General features: G+C 36.1%; 1 protein-coding gene across 2 annotated transcripts in view; it reads right to left on the bottom strand.

Moving 5' to 3' along the window:
* Positions 1 to 3,704: 3,704 nt before the first annotated feature.
* Positions 3,705 to 20,776, bottom strand: part of MAP3K2 (mitogen-activated protein kinase kinase kinase 2) — an 82,638-nt gene continuing 65,566 nt past the window's right edge. For both annotated transcript variants that reach the window (XM_082691083.1, XM_082691084.1), the window contains exons 15-17: positions 19,585 to 19,714; positions 13,618 to 13,795; positions 3,705 to 12,786 (exon numbers count right to left, since the gene is read on the bottom strand). In XM_082691083.1, coding sequence (XP_082547209.1) covers positions 12,561 to 12,786; positions 13,618 to 13,795; positions 19,585 to 19,714 — 534 coding nt within the window. In that variant the 3' untranslated portion in view covers positions 3,705 to 12,560. The remainder of the gene's footprint in view (positions 12,787 to 13,617; positions 13,796 to 19,584; positions 19,715 to 20,776) is intronic.

Below are 20,776 nucleotides of genomic sequence, written 5' to 3'. Positions count from 1 at the left end.
ATTTCCAGTTAGAAAATAAATAAGTTCTAGGAGCTAATCTATAGGATAGTGATTATAGGTGATAATACTGTATTATAGGCTTGAAAGTTTCTAAAAGAGTCGATCTTATTGTTTTCATCAAAATAAAGAAATGGAAGTCATATGATATAATGGATAATGCTATGGTGGTAATCATATTGCAATATATAAGTGTATCAGGTCAACAGATTGTGTATCTCAAGCTCACACAATGTTATATGTTCATTATATCTCAATAAAGCTGGCAGGGAGATATTTTGTTATAGGCAAAAACACCACATTTATCATAAAAGTTTAAATATTACATATAAGCAAAAATAATAACCACTCATAACTCCACCACTTGAGTGACATATATATTCTCCCGATATTTGTTCTATTTTTAAGCAAAAAGTGGGATTATACTATACATCTCATGTAACTTGCTTTCATTTAGTCATTAATACATGGTGAAGAGTTCCATTGTATGGACATATTAGTTTATTTGCTCAATCCCTGTGATGATTCATTTTGGTGTCAACCTGGCTAGATTATGGTGTCCAGTTTTGGGGTTTTTTTTTTTTTGGTCAAACAACAGCTTAGATGCTCCTATTTAGTTTTTAGATAAAATTAACATTTATAAGCAGTAGACTTTAAGTAAAGCAAAATATCTTCAATAATGTGGGTGGGCTGTATACATACATTCAGCTGAAGACCCCAAGAGCAAAGACGCGTTTCCCAAGGGAAAAGGAATTCTGCAACACAGAAGTTTTGCCTCTCTGGAGAACTCTAATACTGATTTTGGTAAAGGGAAGTGGGGTGCTGCCCATACCTAAATATGGGACCTAGAGGGTGTTATGCTAAGTAAAATAAGTCAGACAGAAAAAGACAAACCCCTTATGATTTTACTTATATGCAGAATCTAAAAAAAACAAATAAACCAACAAAAACAGAAACAAACCCACAAATACAGAAAACTAGTGATTGGCAGAGCAGAGGATGGGGGGGCAACATAGGTGAAGGGGATTAAGATGTACAAATTTCCAGCTATAAAGTAAGTCCCAAGAATGCAAAGTCAATAGGGAATATAGTCAATAACATTGTAATAATTCTGTATGTTGACAGATGGTAACTATACTTATCATGGTAAACATTTCATAATGTATAGAATTGTTGAATCACTATGTTGCACACATGAAACACATTATTTTCTATCAGCTACATTTCGATTTTAAATATTTTTAAATAAAAATGTGGGAGTGGGGCCTCCTGGGTGGCTCAGTGAGTTGGGCCTCTGCCATCAGCTCAGGTCATGATCACAGGGTCCTTGGATCGAGTCCCGAGTTGGGCTCTCTTCTCAGTGGGGAGCCTGCTTCCTCCTCTCTCTCTCTCTCTCTCTCTCTCTACCTGCCTCTCTGCCTACTTGTGATCTCTCTGTGTCAGATAAATAAAAATAAAATCTTTTTAAAATGTGGGAGTGGCTTTAGAATTGGGTAATGGGTAGAGGATGAGGGAATTTTGAGATGCAGGATAAGAAAAAGCCTAGATTTGATAGAAATACAAACATTCAATGTGATTCTGGTGGGGTTCAGAGGGAAATGAGGAAGATGAATTGGAAACTACTAGAAAAGATGATCCTTGTTATAAAGTGGCAGAGAAGTTGGCTGCATTGTGTTCTTTTGGGCAGAAGGTAGAACTTGAAAGCAATGAAGTTGGATATTTAGCAAAGGTGGAAGGTGTGACCTGATAATAGTAAAGTGTGAGAGGAAAAAGATAAATTGAAGAAGGAATTATGAAGCAAAAAGGAACTAGAATTTGAAGATTTGGAAAAGCCTCAGCTTATCAATATCACAAATAATGAGAAAGTATGCTCTGGAGAAAACAACAAAGGCTGTGGCTGGACAACCGTTTGCTGAAGGTATTAGGTTTGTGATCCACGGACCCAGTAAATTATCTCAGCAGAAATGCTGATGGTTTGCAAGGGGACAGAAATGAAATGAAAGGCTGGCTGTGATTTGTGATTCTGTAGGCAGGAGAAGAACTGATAGAACTATTTGGCTGTGGACATGTTGTCCTTCAAGAAGAAGGAAGAATGGTTTGAGGGCAGCCCTGAGACCCCCCAGAGGGGACAAGCCCTGGACACAAGTGACTAAGTCTTTGGGCCACTCCTTGGTTGTGAGGGGCAATGTCACCATGCCAGCAGGCTCCTCAGAACACAACATGGAGATCGTGAAAATTATTCTCAAGTCTTAAAATCTAGTGGAACTTGCCCTGCTATGTTTTATACTTGCTTGGGATCCATGCCCCCTTTTTCCTTCTGACCTCTCCCTTCTGGAATGGAAATGTTCATCCTCTGCCATCCCACCATTGTGCTCTGGAAGCAGATCACTAGTCTGGTTTCAGAGGTTCCCAGAGGGAAAGGAATCTTGCTCCAGCATGAAACTCACCCTGGGTCTTCCCCGTAACAGATACAGATGACATTTAAATGAGTTGGTGAGGTGTAGATGAAATACTGGCTTCAAAGGTGATGCTAGAATTATGGAAGACTGGGGATGTTGGGATTGGCTGGATGTATTTTCCATGTGGGAAGGATATAAATTTTCAGGGGCCACAGGTGAGACTGTACTGGGTTTCCCCCAAAAAGGTATTTTGAGGTCCTAATCTCCAGAACTTCAGAATGTGACCTTGATGGAAATAGGGTCTTTACAAGTTAAAATAAGGGCATTAGGGTAGGCCCTAATCCATTGACTGGTGTCCTTATAAAAAAGGGAAACACACACAGAGGGACACCACCACATGGAGATACTACTGATGCTGCCATAAGCCAAGGAATGCTTGGGGCTACCAGAAGCTAGAAGAGGCAAGGAAGGATTCCCTTACAGGTTTCAGAAGGAACCTAGTCCTACTAACACCCTGATGTCAGATTTCTAGCCTCCAGAGCAGAGACAGTAAATTTGTTATAAGCCGGCCACTTTGTAATACTTTGTTATAATAGCATTTATTGTTGGGACATACAGAGCCTCAATTTTGGGCTTTTATAGATAAACCTTAGCACATCTCCAATCATTTCTACAGGATTAATTCTTAGAGGATATACAAGAGTTTGAGGTTTTTGACTTGCACCACTAAAATGCCATCTATATGAATATATTAATTTAAACGATCTATAATACTGTGGGAGCATCCATTGCTTATACTCTTATAGTAGGCTTTGTTTCTGTTTTTAATCACTGTTCATTTCTGATCTGGATAACTGAAGTGTCCATTAAAAGATATGCATGAGGGGCGCCTGGGTGGCTCAGTGGGTTAAGCCGCTGCCTTCGGCTCAGGTCATGATCTCAGGGTCCTGGGATCGAGTCCCACATCGGGCTCTCTGCTCAGCAGGGAGCCTGCTTCCTCCTCTCTCTCTGCCTGCCTCTCTGCCTACTTGTGATCTCTCTCTGTCAAATAAATAAATAAAATCTTAAAAAAAAATACTCTCAAAAAAAAAAAAAGATATGCATGAGCATATCTTTTATGCTCTGCATACCCATATGCAGAGCATGTTGGGTAGGATTATTACGGACATACCCTAGGAAGATTCAGGAAGATTCGGTTGCAATGTTTCCCAGGTCAGTCTGTGCTTGGTCTCCTAGAAGGTGATCAACTCAGGCAAAGGAGGGAACAGGAGAACACACTGTGTCCAAGAACAGATTGTAACAAATCAATCACAGTGGAAATAAATATCAGCTTTATTAACACTCAAAGTGCCATTCATTTATATTCATTCCAAAGTCCAGAAGGTTACTCAGAGTAAGCCTTTGCACCACAATCTTTCAAAAAAGATGAACTAACATGTAAGAAAAAGCAATTTCATTGTGCTAATTATTGCAGGCCTTCATGCACGATAAATCTAAACAAAGATGTGAGCCAACAATATACAAATTTCCATATAAACAAAGTCATTGATCACTAACAAAATATAAACATGGTTTCTTTCACATTAGATTTTTTTAAAAAAAAAAAAGCTATTTACCAACAAGAAAAAATAAGTACAAAATATTGTAAAACTCAGAAATTTTATACATTTTTACAAGCACAATTTTGAATGAACAACACAAAGTCAAAATGTGCATGAAATGTGGCACATACCACACTGTATCTGGCTTCTGGTAGGTTTTTCTAATCATACCGGCTCCTTGTAACATAATACACTTAGTGACATTCAACTTCAACAGTGGACTTTATTCCTAATACAAATAATTTGTATGTGGTACCGCATATTAAAAACAAGGTTTTCCTTTAGTACAATAACATTGTCAGACTGGAAATTTAATTTCCAATTCTTTCTCTGCCAGTACTTAAAATACACAGTACAGTCTAAAGACACAACAATGTATGTTCAAATATTCCTAAACCAATTTATAGTCAATTACAGAGGATCACAATATGTCAATGTACTGTTTTATAATGCGGTTTGACTTTGCCCAGAAAGAGAAAAACTAAAAGTTGAAATCTTTAGGGTCGGATATAGGAAATGTTCAAAAACAACAGGACAGGCCAACAGCAACTGGAGATATAAAAAAATCTTGACATCTCTTCAAGACAATTTAGTTTCTCACATTTTTTCATAGCTTTGAGAATTCAAAGGCCATTTTAATGGGCAGTATGTTTTTGCTACTGCTTTAAAACCCATTTTTCCTCTTAATTCGCATTTCACAGAATTCTCAAAAGAGAATTCAATGCCCTTCCTTGCAAGAATATTTTAGTTGATATCTAAGTAAATTTGCATCCAATTCTGGAGATACAAATACATTTCAAATGGTTAAAAACAAAATTAAAAAAATATTTTTGATCAGCCAGCTGAAAATATATTCATATAGTAAATAATCTCTCAGAAAGCTTTTATATATATTTAATTATTCTAACTAAACAGTACCCTTATAAAACAAGTTCATAAAAATGTAGAAATGAAATGAAAATAAGAAATTATTGGGATATATACATGTGCCTACAGACAAAGACATCTCCACACACACATCCCCTGATACCCAGAGTTACAAGCATACTTTCAACTTAGTCGTGGATTTTAGAATACATATAAAATCAGAAAGTGATGCTGAACTCCTGAGTTCTTCAACAAAGATAGAACCATAGATAAGTATACTTTGTAAAAGCAAGAAGGTCCATTTAAGTCAGTAATAGCAGTGCAGTTACTGATGGCTACATCTTGAAAGAAGTTAAAATATAAAGACACAGACAGTAGTTCAATGCACGCATTCATGATACTCATACACCCATCAACAATTATTAGTCAGAGTAGTAAATCAGTGTACAAATTAAACATTTCCAAAAATGTGCAAAAGTCAACTTTGATATGAAAAAAACACCTTTGTACATAATTATAAACTGCCCAGCATTCAACTGAGATTAAAAACGTTTACAGAGAGAAACTAATAGATTAAATACAGACAATTTAATGGCTACATTAAAAAATGTACATTAGGTCAAAGGGTAAATTTACAAATTGATAATCATATTTTGCAACAATTACAAGTTTATTTTCAAATTTATCCAAGTTTACTTTTATTTACAATGATATTTGAATAAAAAGAACCATGTGAAATGTAAGAGATGTCAGACATTAAAAGTATTTTTGGTATTAACTCTTATAATATTTCAGAATGCAGGGTAGCAAATTTTAAAACCAATAGAAAAAATGTAAACTTTTTATTTACTAATTAAGATTGTATTACAAACAATCGTTTGTTTTTAAAGAAGTATTCTTATCCATAGACACTGTACTTGCACTTGAACAGGGTGTACTGCAAGGGTCTGGCCTACTTTCCTTTGCCCATAAGCCTTCCCAACTCAAATGTTTCCACTAGTCATTCTTCTTTTCCCAGGTGGAAAAAAGTCTTTGGAAAAATGAGAATATGTCAAATCCATTTTAGAGCCCAAGTAGCTAACAGAGTTTAAAATGTGACCTACCTCTCCCCTCCAAGTAATGCTTACGCTAAAATCACCACTAGTTACATGTTGGGTTTCTTTAATTATAAAAATATGTAAATAAATGAACACAAAAGTGCTTTTTAGTATAGTCACAAACTTTACCGTACTCAACTGGCATGAGGGGGACTCAGAAATCCTTATCTGGGAACAAATTCTGCATGTATACTAGACAGCAGGCTCTCCCCTATGTTCCAAAATGTCTATGGCACAGAGCAGACATCAGCCCAAAGCCTATTTTTCTTCACAGCTTTCCTAAAATGCCTCTCAAGTAAAACGCAAGTTCATAAATGTTAAGACACTAGGAAGAAACTATGCCACCAACCTGAGGCATCATATGTCAACGTATATGTATATGCATCTATGGTCAAATGACGGTAAAATTGGCACATGTACAAGCTCAAATTTGTAATGTTTATGTAGTTCTGTATGTCTAAATGCAAACACTGAGCACCTGTCTTTTCACTTGAAGGATAGGTTGAGATACAAATTCTACAAGTACCTGCTTTAACATGTTTTTACTGTTAGCTTACAGATGGGCAGAAGTAACAGTGATAATCATTTTGGCTATGTGTGCAGGGAATATAAAAGCTTTGGTTTAAAGTGATTCTGATAATACAGATTGTAAATACAAACAAGGAGTCATCTGGCATAGGGAAGAACAGTACTCACTGACTCAATGCCTTTGCTGTTATTAACAAAAATATCATATTACAATGAAAATGCATAATTATGAAAAATATGAAGAATTACATGAGGCTGTATACAGGCAACAAATAAAAATTCATTCTCTTTAACTAGGACTCCACCCTCAACTTTCTGAAACTGAACCAGGTCTGCTCTATCACTGAGAAGATTCTCTAGACTCCCCTAAAAGCTCATCATCATCTAGAGCTCTGAAAGGGGAGTATGGAGAGATGGCTGCCCCTGACACTTCCCATACCTATTATGGCATCCTGTCCAGACTGTGGCAGAAGTCAAAGCAAAGCTAAAGACAACTATGAAGTAGAACAGTGGCTTCACAGCACGCCTTCCCTAGCCAACCAAAAAGAGGTATAAGACAATTTCCTTTTGAACACTTGGTAAGCTAAGGAAGCTTGTTTTCATAATGTCTGGAAGAATTTCTATTTCAAAGAGCTCATGAAGAACTATGCAAAATCAATTATTTTCTATTTCAGAATTATATATAAGCTCACTATTATACACACATACAAATTCAATTTTAATCTACTTTTACCAACCAAGAGCTTGGCAATTTACAATAAATACCTTTATTAAACAATCACTTGTACTAGCTACTTGTGGAAAATGTGCTGGCGTTCCTATCTGAAGACGATTACACTCATCCATCATCAGTAGGTCATACACATTTCAGTTGTTCTTCTAGTAACAGAGACTAATCTAATTGAACACTCATACTTTTCCTTCCTTCCCACCTCTGCCCCAACTCACTCTCTCTCCCTCTCTCACACCCACACGCACGTGCACGCACACGCACACACACACACACACACACACACACTTTCTCTTTTCACAGAAAAGTAAGCTAGAGCTTTAGTCAAAATGTTAGTTAAAAGTAAGGATCAGAACTGCTATCCCTGGATTCCTTGCACATGGCCCTAAGTTTCATTGCCTTAACATTGTAAACCATTTAAATGACCTCTTTAGGGCAAAATTAACCATTCTAGCTCTGCTATGAAAATCATAACTGAACCATGATATACAAAGAATTTGGACAGTGCCAATGTGATTGAAAGTCAAGTCACCAAACTGGAAAACAATTCTCTACGTCTCTTAGAATTAGAATACCTCTTTCTATACTTATTGTAGGCATTCACGTCTAGTGGAGACTGCAGTGTGTCTATTACAGACTAATGCTAATGTTTCTCTTTGAACATATATATGTAAAATATGGAGAATATATATATGTAAAATAAAAAGAGGTAGAAAAAGGTAGGAGGAGGAAGCAGGCATTAAGAAAGGTTTATGGGCCAACACACAGTCCTAAGGCCAAATGAACTCTTGAAGCCTACTGATTTTGGAAAAACCTTCCTGTGGTGGGTAACTTGAAATATTATTGATATAAAATAAAATTAAGGCATACAGAGAAAAAGGCACTACCAAAAATGAACAATTAAATTGCTTTTCATTAACACTTAATCAATCTTAAAATTCAAATAAATATGAGCATTACATTTGTAAAAAGACCAAACTTAATACAACAATAAGGGCTCAAGAAATTGTCCTGATCCTAGCATATGTAACACTGTTGACAGAATACAACTTCTATCAAATGTTTTGGACATTTAAAAATTTAGACTTTAAAAACTGTTTTCCCTTTAAAGGAAAAATCAGGAAAAAAAACCATGTTTTGGGATATATACCCCTCACCATTAGAATTGAGTAGGGGATGGACTTTTTTATATAGAGGAAGTCCTGAGACAGAGGCCACCTGACCTATGTGGTCCCTCCAATTTGGGGATACTTTTTCCCTGTTAATGGCATTTTAGTTTACAACAGCCAATGATTGCCCAAAATTGCTTTCCTTTCACTTCATAAAAAACAGTGATGTTTAAAAACATCACTGCTAAACTTTCAGAGTTAGGGTATACCATGAAATAAGTGTATTTGTTTGCCTAATTTCCTCCTAGACCATGACCTACTTAAGGATAAGTTAATCTAGTACCTGACATAATAAGCCACAATTATTGAATAAGCAAGTAAAAAAGATTCACTCTCTTTAAAAGAAATTGATAGATTTCTATACTCAACTGACACCAGGTATTCTGGATCAAGTTACTGGTCTCTAGACCTCAAAACCACTGGCACAGAGCTCTGCTGTGGTTCAAAGAGTCTGCATCTGACAAGTATCTTGGCTTTTGCACCCAAGCTTGGTCGTCCCTATAAACTATCCAGATTTTATTTTTCTTAGTGACTTCACATATCTTACAACACCATCTCAGAAGTACTACAGACCAGACCTGATATATATAAGAGCTCTAGTAGTAGAAAACTCTTGTATTAAAAAAAAAAAAAAAAATCCACCTTTTTACTGTACTTTCTATTGGAAATAAGATAAAGGCTTTCTCAACTGAAAGCCAATTCAACTTACTCGGAAATAAGTTTTAACTTTTCTTTTACATTTCAGACTGTGCATTAACATTTCAATCTCATATAAATTATGTAAGGTTGACTGCCTTTGAGAACTTTCTAAGGCAATCATCTTTAATCATTTTCAAGTTAGAAACATGTTTTGTAAAAGAGAAAAATTGAAAAATTTTCAAGATAGGCATACTGAAAACTTCAAAGTCTGTATACTTTTAAGTACATTTTAAAGAATTACCAACCATCAAAATTTCCATTAGTCATTATGTTATTTTTCAACCCTTTTATTCAATACAGTTTGTTTGCAATGTAAAAGATCTTATATTTGGTCCAAGCCTAACTCATGCCATTTTGAATCTCTCAAGGCCTAAGTAGAAAGATATTTCCTGAAAAGCACATATAAGACTGCTAGTGAATCTTCTCCAGCACCAAAAAGTCTGCCACTATCAAAGCAGAATGCATTTTAAAGGCACAAAGTCAGCAGTCTGGCCATTTTCCAACCTCAGCAAAGAAACATTACAGTATAGAAGAATCAGTTCTGCATTTAAAAAACAAATATATTTAGAGTCATATTTAAAAGTTCAAATTTCATTTCTGATCCATACCATTATTAGAAAAAAAAAAAACTGGAGTGTCATATTTAACTGCCCCTAATGGGTTTCCTTTCAAATTTTTTTCTAAAATTTACCTTTAGTCTTTCATACCTCATCCCACCTTAAGCTTTTTTGTTCTGGTAGTTTTTATATATATTAACTTTTATTCTCATTTTTGGTACCTTTATAACTTGTTTGAAATAAATTCACATCACATTTTATATAATAATTCTGTAAACTATTAGTCTATTTTTAAGTCTTTACATAAAGAACAATACTTTTCCATATTTTTCTTATAAAACAAAGGTCTTCTACAGCAGTGTTAAAGTAGTAGTTTCTTTTCAGGTGATTTTATCTTCCATAGCATTTAGAGAAGAAAAAAACAATTTTGCCTTGGGCTTCACAGCCCCCCAAGATTTCTCTCTAAAGAGCATTTCTCTCATATTCTGCACTGCTAGTTACCCTGGCAAACCAAAAATGAGCTACAAGGAAATCAAAACCACACAAGACGAAGGAATGAAGGAAAAGCCCACTGGTCCAGATACCACAATCTTGCTCAAGCAGAAGAGATGCCTTCACTCATAAAAGCTAAAGAAATTATAATAGATCCACATCCTTGGGGACTACGTTTATAGCACAAGATTTGGCAGTTGATTTTCAAGGGGGAAGAGGCCACTAATTCATATTCTTCCTTGCAAGCTGCTTCCTTTAATTATAAATGTATGGGAGAAGCCTTGACAACTGCATTTGTGCTTTGACTTTTTCTCAGACTAGCTAGTAGAATTTCAAATATTCCTAGAGAAAATGCCAGATAGGACCTTGATCCAGGAAACCAAGATCTACCCAACTTCATAAACAAAGTATTTTAAAACAGCCCCTAGAAGAGCATATCTTTTAGCAGAAAATAAAATACTCGAGTCCCTTATGAATCCCATAAAAGGCTTCACATTTAGGGCCTCCAGAAAGACTACTATTTCCTAACCTTTAAAAATAAAGTACTTAGCACTTGCTTTAATATGCTGAAACTGCAAGTATCTAAATTACCGCTATTACTCATATTTTTCAGTAGCACAAGTCCATCAGAGATAGTGGGAGCTTCCCAGATGCTTCTTTCCACTGGGTGTCCTTGCTCTTGGTGGGTATGTTATACTAGTAATACCTGGCAGTTTTAAACATTCTTATAAAGTAGTTAATACTTTGTTTTGATATGCTTTTCTTTTCCCACAATTATGAACTGACTTTTGAGGAAAGAATATATACAGATGGCTGGGTTTAATAGGTTCCATGTTTAAATTCATTTTGTTTCTACAATGGAAGTTACTGATCTGGTTTTAATACACAGCTGGTAAAGGAAAGGACTGCTATTTGATGTTTGTTGAAATTGTTCACCCTTGACTTGGAAGTAGTGGTATCGGCTCTTATAAAACCCTTTTTCTGCATTGCATCTCTTTCTCTCTGAAATATACTTTTTGCAAGGAACCTACTCTGTAAATGGCTATTTTTAGTTTACAACTGGGGCTGGTCTTTACATCAGGTTCTCAACTTCAGCGCTTTTTGACATTTTGGTCAGGATAATTCTTTGTTAGCAGATGGGGATGCTGTATTGTATAGTGTAGTTTTTTTTGGCAGCATCCCTGGCCTCAGACCACCCAATGCCACTATGATCCTTCTAGTTGTGACATGAAAAACTCTCCAGACACTGCCAAATGCAAGGCAAAATTATTCCCACCCAACATTTGAGAACCACTGTTTTACACGGTAGCTTATTTTGTGAGATGCTTTAGTATTCTGTGATCCCAAGAACAAGGATTTTTATCTCATGAGACTAGCTTTAACATGTGGATGCCCCAAGTTAAATTCTTAGTTCCCAAAGAATGTTATCTATGGGGAATCTGGAGCTAGAAATAGGAAGATACATGATTTGGTTATTTCTCTTTTCCCTTAATCTTGGGACTTTCTCCCTCCAGTAAAGACCATAGTTTAAAATACACTAAACATTTAGTTCTTCTTTTCATTATTTCTATTAACTGTTAAATGTGGATTCTTCTGCTCACACACAGAATCACACCAATCTCTTTTTGCCTTTTAATTTGGATTTGCTGACTTCTCATATCTGCTTTACTCTAATATAGTATCTTTCTCTCTCTCTCTCTCTTTTTTTTTTTTTAAAGCTGAAAGCTATCCCTCAAGGTCTATATACAGATTCCAGTAACATGGATCTATTATAGTGTATTTGCTTATTATACTGGTTAGGATTAACAAATAAACATACCTCTTAGAGATTCATATTTTCTATCAAGACTCCTACTGAGCAAAAAGCCTGGTAGACAGAGGTTAGGATCTAAAGAATACAGATATAAGAAGGAACCTATATTCTTTAAGTTGAGTACCTACCCTAAACTCAAGTTTAGGGCTCAACCCCATAAATGAGGATCTATTTTAAATACTAATCACTAAAAACTACAAATCATACATAATTTTCTTCTCCTTGTTTTCCATGTCTCCCCATCACCACCAATCTGTCAGTGACATGGGGAAAGACTCTCTAATCCTTAGGTATTCTAAATGATTTGTTTGTACTAAAAAGAGCAACTATGTACTAAAGTGCTTTATCTCTCTGAACCACATCAGTACATTATAAAAAAATTTAAAAAAAAAAGGAGTTTCAAGTTCTTGTAAGGGAAAAAAAGATTAAATATAAAAAATTTAGATTACTATTATTATTAAACAATTTAAACCAAGAATCAAGAGAAATACTTTCCCTCTTGTCTTTTTTCTCCCCATCTCTCTTTTTTTATAAAAAAGAAAAGTGCAGTCAGAGAGAAGGTGAATGAATTGATGGGAGCTGGGTAGAGGCACAGGAGAGGTTACTGGCTGCTAGTGATAATGCACGAACATGTGCCTTAACAGTTCATCAGCTGAAGGTCTCAGTTTGGCCTCTATAAAGATCCGTTTGAGGAAATCTCGAGTATAGTCTGAGACATGAGGTGGCAGCTTTGGGTTGGTTGGCTGAGTGGCAATTTTAAAGATGGCAGCCATAGCTTCAAATTCTGCCCAAGGAGGCTTTTCAGTTAGCATCTCCACCACAGTACAGCCCACACTCCTAGGGAGGGAAAAATTACACAGATAGTATCATCATGAAGGAAAGTCACTTAACTACAACATGAGAAACACAACTAACATCCATTTACATTTAAATACAACTTCATTTCAAGTTTAAAGTTTCATTAAAAGGTTGTAATTATATAAAACTATAATTTAAACATAAAATCAATGGGAGACTAACTCAAATGGTTAGGCAAAGAACATTATTCATTTTATAATTTTTGCCTTATATAATTTTCTAAATTGACATTAAACATAATTTTTTGTGTTTATCTTATTACAAAGAACACAAACACTAGAAATTCTTTCAGCCATTAGGTGCCTAAAATGAATATCTATTAAACACAATTCTGGGTGGGAAGGAGGAAACAGCCGCTTTATTTTTTAACTTAAAATTATTAATTAAAGATAACTGAATTACATGATACTAACAAAAAAGATTAGTAACTCTTAAAGTTCCTCAGGGATAGAAAACAAAGACAGTTTTCTAATGCTGGAATCTGCTTTAGATGAAACCCTCCCCGAAGAAAGGAAGACAGGCTCAAGAACTCCATTTACTTAGCTAATTATTAAGCCAAAAAGAGAAAAAAATGAAAACAAAAGTATTCCTGGCATCCTACTTCAAAACTACCAAAGATCATTTAAATCTGGCTCAGTAACTTCCATTTTGGGTGAAATTATGTGCGAAGGCAAGTGTTTTTGGTTTTTGTTTTTTTAATTAACATATAATGTGTTATTTGTTTCAGGGGTACAGGTCTGTGATTCATCCGTCTTACCCAATTCACAGCACTCACCATAGCACATAGGCAAACCTAACATCAAAACCTACCAGATGTCTGCTTTTCTGCCATAGCCTTCTCCACTAATTACTTCGGGGCTCATCCAGTATGGTGTGCCTGTGACAGACTTCATCCCTGTCCCTGAAAGACAGATGGTTTGAAGCCGTTTGCTGGCCCCAAAATCTCCTAGTTTGACGTTGCCTGTTGAATCTCGCAGAATATTTGCACCTAAAAATATGAAAACATCCTCAATTCATTACTTTTTTTGGCCGTTTGCAATTTAAAAAAAAATGGCAAATAATTACTTAGTAGACTCATCAGTCTGTCTCCAAAATTAGGCTGCTGCTTTTTGTCTTCCCAACAGTACCTGGTATAATGCCAGTCATACAACCAGGGCTCATTAAGAATTTACTGCACAAACTAAATTTTTAGAGTCAGCTGTGTATGCTTTAGCACCTAAGAAGGCTCATAAGTGATAAGGGCTGGGGCCAGTAGGAGGTAAGGATGACAAAGAAAAAGGAGAAAGGGGCTAAGAATGTGAAGCTCAGAGGAGGATACAGAAAGCAACAAAGGCTCTCAGCCCCAGTTTCTCTGTGACAAAGCCCATTTTGCAGCTCATTTCCCTGAGAAGCTAGCTTCTCCTCAGGAACTTCCTATGGAACCTTCATAATCAACAACTTCTAGCACCTTCCCCTCTACTGTAATTTTTTATATCTTTTTTTAATAAACATATAATTTATTATTAGCCCCAGGGGCCCTCTACTGTAATTTAATGTTACTTATCTTACATTCCAGTTTTTCTTAGTATTGGATTTTGTTTTATACTAATTTTGTTTCTCAATGTCTCTATATTTAATCTCTCTTCTAAGTAAGCTTTGACCTTTCTGTTTTAAAATTTTGTTTAGTTTTATGAAATTTTATTTTTATTTTATTTACTTTTATTTACTATAAATATTTTATCTATTTACTATAAATGGACCTTGATCACAGGGTGTGAGAGTTTGCTGAACTCCCCACGGTGATTTACCCTTCCCCTCTTTCCATACAGCACTCTTTGGAAGAAGTTCACAACGCACAGCCCACAATCAAGGTGTGAGGATTTATGCTCCAGGCTGAGTAGCTACATAAATTATTTGTAATTATTCTGTATGGTATATTTGTCTCCTTTCTTGCATTTATTCATTCAACCTTTCATTTATATCAGTATGACCACATAGATATTTTATACTCTGAGTCATAATCAAATATGACTTTATTTTTTGGCTCAAGTTGTTCCAGCTTTGGCCATTGGGAGCTCTTTGAATTGGCTTCTGTGTCCCTCTGCCATACCCTGAATCATTGCATTCTTATTTGGTTTGGGTTTTTTGTTGTTTCTAAGCATTTTCTTACTTTTTGGTGCTTAAGGATGCTCTGGCTTCAACCTGTGTATTTCCTCCACCCGTCCTAGAATCTGTCATTCCTCCAAGAAGCCCTGGTTCCTTTTAGTGGCGAATGGTATCAGAAATCAAGATCTGGATGCTGGATTCATTTACTTTTTATTCTTGTTTCTCCCTTCTATCATTTTTTTTCCCTTCTATCATTTTTTGAACTCAATCTTCTAGGATTATAAAGCTGGTTTCCATCTTACATAAATTATTTTTATTCTTATTTTAAGTCTTATATAAGCTTAACCATGTTTTTTTTAAAGAACTCCTTATTTGTCCCTTTATCCTTTTTTAATGGCCTCTAAAACACAAAGTGAATAGTAGAGAAAAATCTGCATTATAAAACAGAGAGAATACAGACTGTTCATCCCCACCATGGACTTCTGTACTTGTCTTTCTGTTCTCCCAGAAAATTCCCCAGCCTAGTTAACAGGCTAGATAACACGGCTAGTTAACATGGCTCCCCAAAGCCTCTCTCCCAGAGAGAATGCTGGATCCATTCTCTGCATACCATAAGCCTAAGCATGCCATGGTACCAGACCTTCAACAAAAGTACTGCCTATTTAGTATCTCCTATCATCCAAAACTTACAGAAAGATTCTGTCAAAAAAAGCCACTGCCAAAAAAAAAAAAAAAAAAAAAAAGCCACTGCCTATAAAGTATTTAGCCAAAGGAAGGGCAACAAACAAACCAGTTTTTTCAGTCTGTGAGCTGGGAAGGAGCAGTCCTGAGCAGGTCACAGACTGGGAGAGCCATGAAATAATCAGCAGTAGTAAACCAATGAGTAAACTCTTATGAAGGGCTGAAGAGAAAGTGTGTAGCCAAGCTCCCAAAATAACTTACTAATTTTTTAAAGCTCATTTTAACTACATTAAAAGTAAGCTTTTAGGGCGCCTGGGTGGCTCAGTGGGTTAAAGCCTCTGCTTTCAGCTCAGGTCATGATCCCAGGGTCCTGGGATCGAGCCCCACATCGGGCTTTCTGCTCAGCAGGGAGCCTGCTTCCCTCCTCTCTGTCTCTCTCTGCTTGCCTCTCTGTCTACTTGTGATCTCTCTCTGTCAAATAAATAAATAAAAATCTTAAAAAAAAAAAAAAGTAAGCTTTTAAGGAGACTTTTCAAACATACAAAAGCAGACAAGATAGTATATGTACCCATGATCCAGCCCCAACAACCACCAGGGCAATCTTCCCCCACCACACATACTGCTAGCCACTCCCGCCTCCCTCTCATTATCAGAAGCAAATTCAACACATTACAATCAACAAATAGTTTACTGTAGGTCTTTAAAATATAAACTTATCACACCTAAAAGAATGGAAAATAACTTCTTAATATTTTAAGCATATACTATTTTTAACATTTAAAAAAAATCAGAATCCAAATAAAGTCCATACACTGAGACTCACTGAATTACCTTTTAAGTCTTTCCTAATCTAACGTTCCCTCTAATGTCTTTTTTCTTCATAATTTATGATGAATCTAAGTTATTTCCTACAGCTTTCTTATGGTCTAGATCTTGCTGACTCCATCCTAAGGAGTCATTTAACATGTTCCTCTGTCCTATATATGTTCTAAAACTCAGTAGCTGAATCTACACGCTTGGTCAGATTCAGGTCCAATTTCTTTGGCAAAAATGTTTACGTAGATGATGTTATTCTACAAATAAGAAGTACATAATGCTGGACTATCTCCAGCATCATTTTAGTGATGTCAACAATTATTCATATTTAGTACTTATATCTAGTAATTCCTTAGTGGTTGCAAAATGGCACTACTCTATTATTCCTTTTTCATTTGTTAGCCAATATGCTTCTATAAAGGTAAGTTTCCTTTCACCTAGGATTTAGTCCTCTGTAGTACAGTCTGTAACACAAAAGCAAAATAAAGGAACCTTATTATGGAATAACAAATTGGTTCTCTAGCAACAATAATCAATAGTTTTTAAGTTTCATTATGAATTCATGGGTTTATTTATTTTAAAGATTTTATGTATTTATTTATTTGACAGAGAGACACTGCAAGAGAGGAAATACAAGCAGGGGGAGTGGGAGAGGGAGAAGCAAGCTTCCTGCCCAGCAGGGAGCCTGATGGAACACTTGATTCCAAGACCAGGCGCCCCTGTGGGTTTAAACTTTAAAAGAAACCAACTATCTTTCCCTTTCCCTCACCATATAAAAATTGTGCAATGAGGGGCAGCTGGGTGGCTCAGTGGGTTAAAGCCTCTGCCTTCAGCTCAGGTCATGATCCCAGGGTCCTCGGATGGAGCCCCGCATCAGGATCATCACTGCTCAGCAGAGAGCCTGTTTCCCCTTCTCTCTCTCTGCCTGCCTCTGTGCCTACTTGTGATTTCTGTCAAATAAATTATTTTTAAAAAATCTAAAAAAAAAAAAAATTGTGCAATGAGAAAAAAAAATCAAAACTAAAAATAAATAGAAATTGCACATTATGGGGCACCTGGGTGGCTCAGTGGGTTAAAGCCTCTGCCTTCAGCTCAGGTAATGACCCCAGGTTCTGGGATTGAGCCCTGCATCACTTCGAGCCCCACATCACATCAGGTTCTCTGCTCAGCAGGGAGCCTGCTTCCTCCTCTCTCTGCCTGCCTCTCTGCCTACTTGTGATCTGTCTGTCAAATAAATTTTTTTTTAAATTACTAAAAAAAAGTTGCACATTATAAAAATTTGGGAAATACAGAAAAAGTAAAAAGCACACAAATGAAAACAATCATCACTCATCCTGCTATTTCGAAATAATCACTTAATTATATGGAAATTCTTTTCCTAGGTCATACTTTAATTTTGCAAGCTTGAGATCATATTGCGTATCCAATTTTATATCTAGTTTTTCTCTTATAAATCTGCTTGCTTCCAGCCTCATTTAACCAGAATAGTTTATCACTCTTTCTGGCAAGGTTAGATGAGGATCCCCTGAGGGGTTGCTGTCCTCAGTTCCTGTACCTTTTCTCATTATGAAAGCAAGAGAAACTGGCTTGAATAGAGCCTATTCCTAATAGAATAATTCACTCAAACAATTTCCCTTTGTGGTTCTTTAAACTATCACTTGACTCGTAAGGTCTATGCTGGGCAGAACTTGAGGTGAAAGGTTCCTATTTCTTTTAGAACATGAGCCATGTCCTTGTTCTCTCAGACTCACTAGCAAGCTCCATCCCATACAAGCAATTTGGCTCAGGCATTCTGCAGCAGATTTTACTTTGTCACCAGAAACTGGGTAGAAATGTCTCTTTGGCCTGAATATGACCATATTTATGATGTGACACTACTAACAGCCTAATGCTGACTGGAAACCTTACTGATAACATACATTTAACATGTATTTTGTATATTGTATGTATTATCTACTATATTCTTATAGTAAAGTAAGTTAGAGAGAAGAAAATGTTAAAGTCATAAAGAAGTAATACGTTTATGGTACTACAGTTTATATGAAAAAAAAATCCACAAACAGGAGGACCCACATAGTTCAAACCTGTGTTGTTCAAGGGTCAGCTGCATGTGTGTGCGTATTTATTCTTACTGACTGATTAAATAAAGTGATCTTTATTTTTTTTAAGATTTTATTTATTTATTTGACAGACAGAGATCACAAGTAGGCAGAGAAGCAGGCAGAGAGAGAGAGGAGGAAGCAGGCTCCCTGCTGAGCAGAGCCCAATCTGGGGCTTGATCCCCAGGACCCTGGATCATGACTTGAGCCGAAGGCAGAGGCTTTAACCCACTGAGCCACCCAGGTGCCCCATAAAGTGATCTTTAAATGTGAGTCACAACCCAATATTTACAGAATCAGACCTCTGGGTATGCTCTGCGGTACAAAGTTTTAAGCACTCTCAAATTTGAAACACCTCCGCCAATTGCTTTTTTCTCACATCATGCACTTCCTTACATACCTGCTCCCTGAAAACTGTTGAGTTTTTAGAGTCTTAAAAAGTGAGTTTAACTGAGCTTGAGTTCATCAAAGCTCAAGTCTTGGCCTCTCTCCTTCCCTCTTCTTATTCTCTCCCTAGGTAATGATGTCCATTCCCATGGCTTTAAAAATATGATCTCAACATAAAGTATGTCATCAGCATAGCTAACTTTTGAGTGTTTTCTAAATACAATGTTTTAAGCATATTATATACATTAAATCATTTAATTCATACAAAACCCGAAGTTAGACACTATTATTATCTTCCTTAAAAATGAGGAAGTGAGGCATAGAGAGATTATGTGTCTTGTCCAAGGTTATACAATGATGGATCAAGTCCAAATCTGCATCAGGCCAGCTGATGTCAGAGGCCCTACTCTTAACCACTATATTCTAATGCTATGTCCTATGTATGAAAACATATTCTCATTTTCATGATCATCTGAACTTTACTGATGTTGTGGACCCCCCAGAGATGATCTACCCACTTGTGGAGATGTGAACATCAGGACAAGTAGGAACACTGACTGTGTCAGTGAGAAAGCAGAATTGCTTCCTAAGATGTTTTAAAGGCAGACGTAGTAATCTAAATGCTAAATTTCTCACTCATATCACTTGTTTCATTCAGAGTCACCAAAAAAACTGTGTAAGTAAAATAAAAAAATACCTCATTACTTACCTTTGATATCTCTATGAACAATCATATTACTGTGCAAATAATGTACGCCCTCCAGAATCTGACGGGTATATTTCCTAGTCACATTCTCAGTAAGAGCTCCATATGCTTTTAATTGGTCCTTAATTGAACCCTAAGATAAAAGAAAACAAAAGAAAACTGTAGTATGGTTTGAAATAAAAACTACTATTAAATCTTTATTTTTTAAAGGATCCGCAGTTTGTGAGTGGGAGGCTTTAGCTGAAGAGTACAGGAATTCTCAGTAAGGACATTATATGCCACCTAATGCAACATAAAAACTCTACTATATTCCCTGACTAGAACTGTGGAAGAATATGGTCATAGTTGAAAGAAGCCTTTTAAACTATTTTTTTGATTGATGACCTTGTTTCCATGATTATGTTGGTTCTATCTCTTGTTCCTTGAAATCATGTTTTTTAAAATCTTGCTTTTTTTGCCCCAAATGTATTTTTGTTTTTCCTGCTTGCTCTTTTCCATATTCCCTACTTGAATCTTATTTTGTTTGCTATCTGCTACTTTACTTCTTAAGAGAAAGAATGCATATGATTAAAAAGTCAAAACACATATGAGATTTTTAAAGTTTTTCTTTTATACTCAACATTCTAGTTTAAAACATGTGAAAATGTATTAAAGAAGAATTTCAAATTTTCTTACATGTTTTTTAAGGCAGGATGAGGTACCATCTCTGAGAATGCTGAATCACTCTGAGGTGAGACCCTGGCACTTGAATTTTGAAAAACCTTCCCTACTCTAGATTCCAATGTGAGAATCTGATGACTAATCACCATTTTAAAAGATGGGAATAAAATTCTTCCTGAAGGACAGAATCTTTTCTTTTAAACAGAGAATATATCCAAATGTTTCTGCCTTTCCTTGAGTTCTAGACTGCGGTGTACTATATTATATGAAAGTAGATCCCTAGACTTTATAGGTTTAACCATTTGCTGTTTCCAATATTCATGAGCAATCCCTGAAGGGACGGGACAGCAAGATGCAATTCTGCTGACTCACACCTGCAAACACATGTGTGGAAAGCCTTAGGCAGCCAAGCACCTGTAAGTCAATGTGGCTTGTTTGTTCAGTCTATTTACTGTGTCTCTACTTGTAGTTATACACAAAATAACACGCCTAGAACTGAGTTGTCCAAATAATAAGCCACTAAATACTTGTAGGC

Source organism: Mustela nivalis (assembly GCF_964662115.1).
Source record: "Mustela nivalis genome assembly, chromosome: 11".
NCBI classification, from domain to species: Eukaryota; Metazoa; Chordata; class Mammalia; order Carnivora; family Mustelidae; genus Mustela; species Mustela nivalis.
This window is presented reverse-complemented; position numbering and strand designations above follow the sequence as displayed.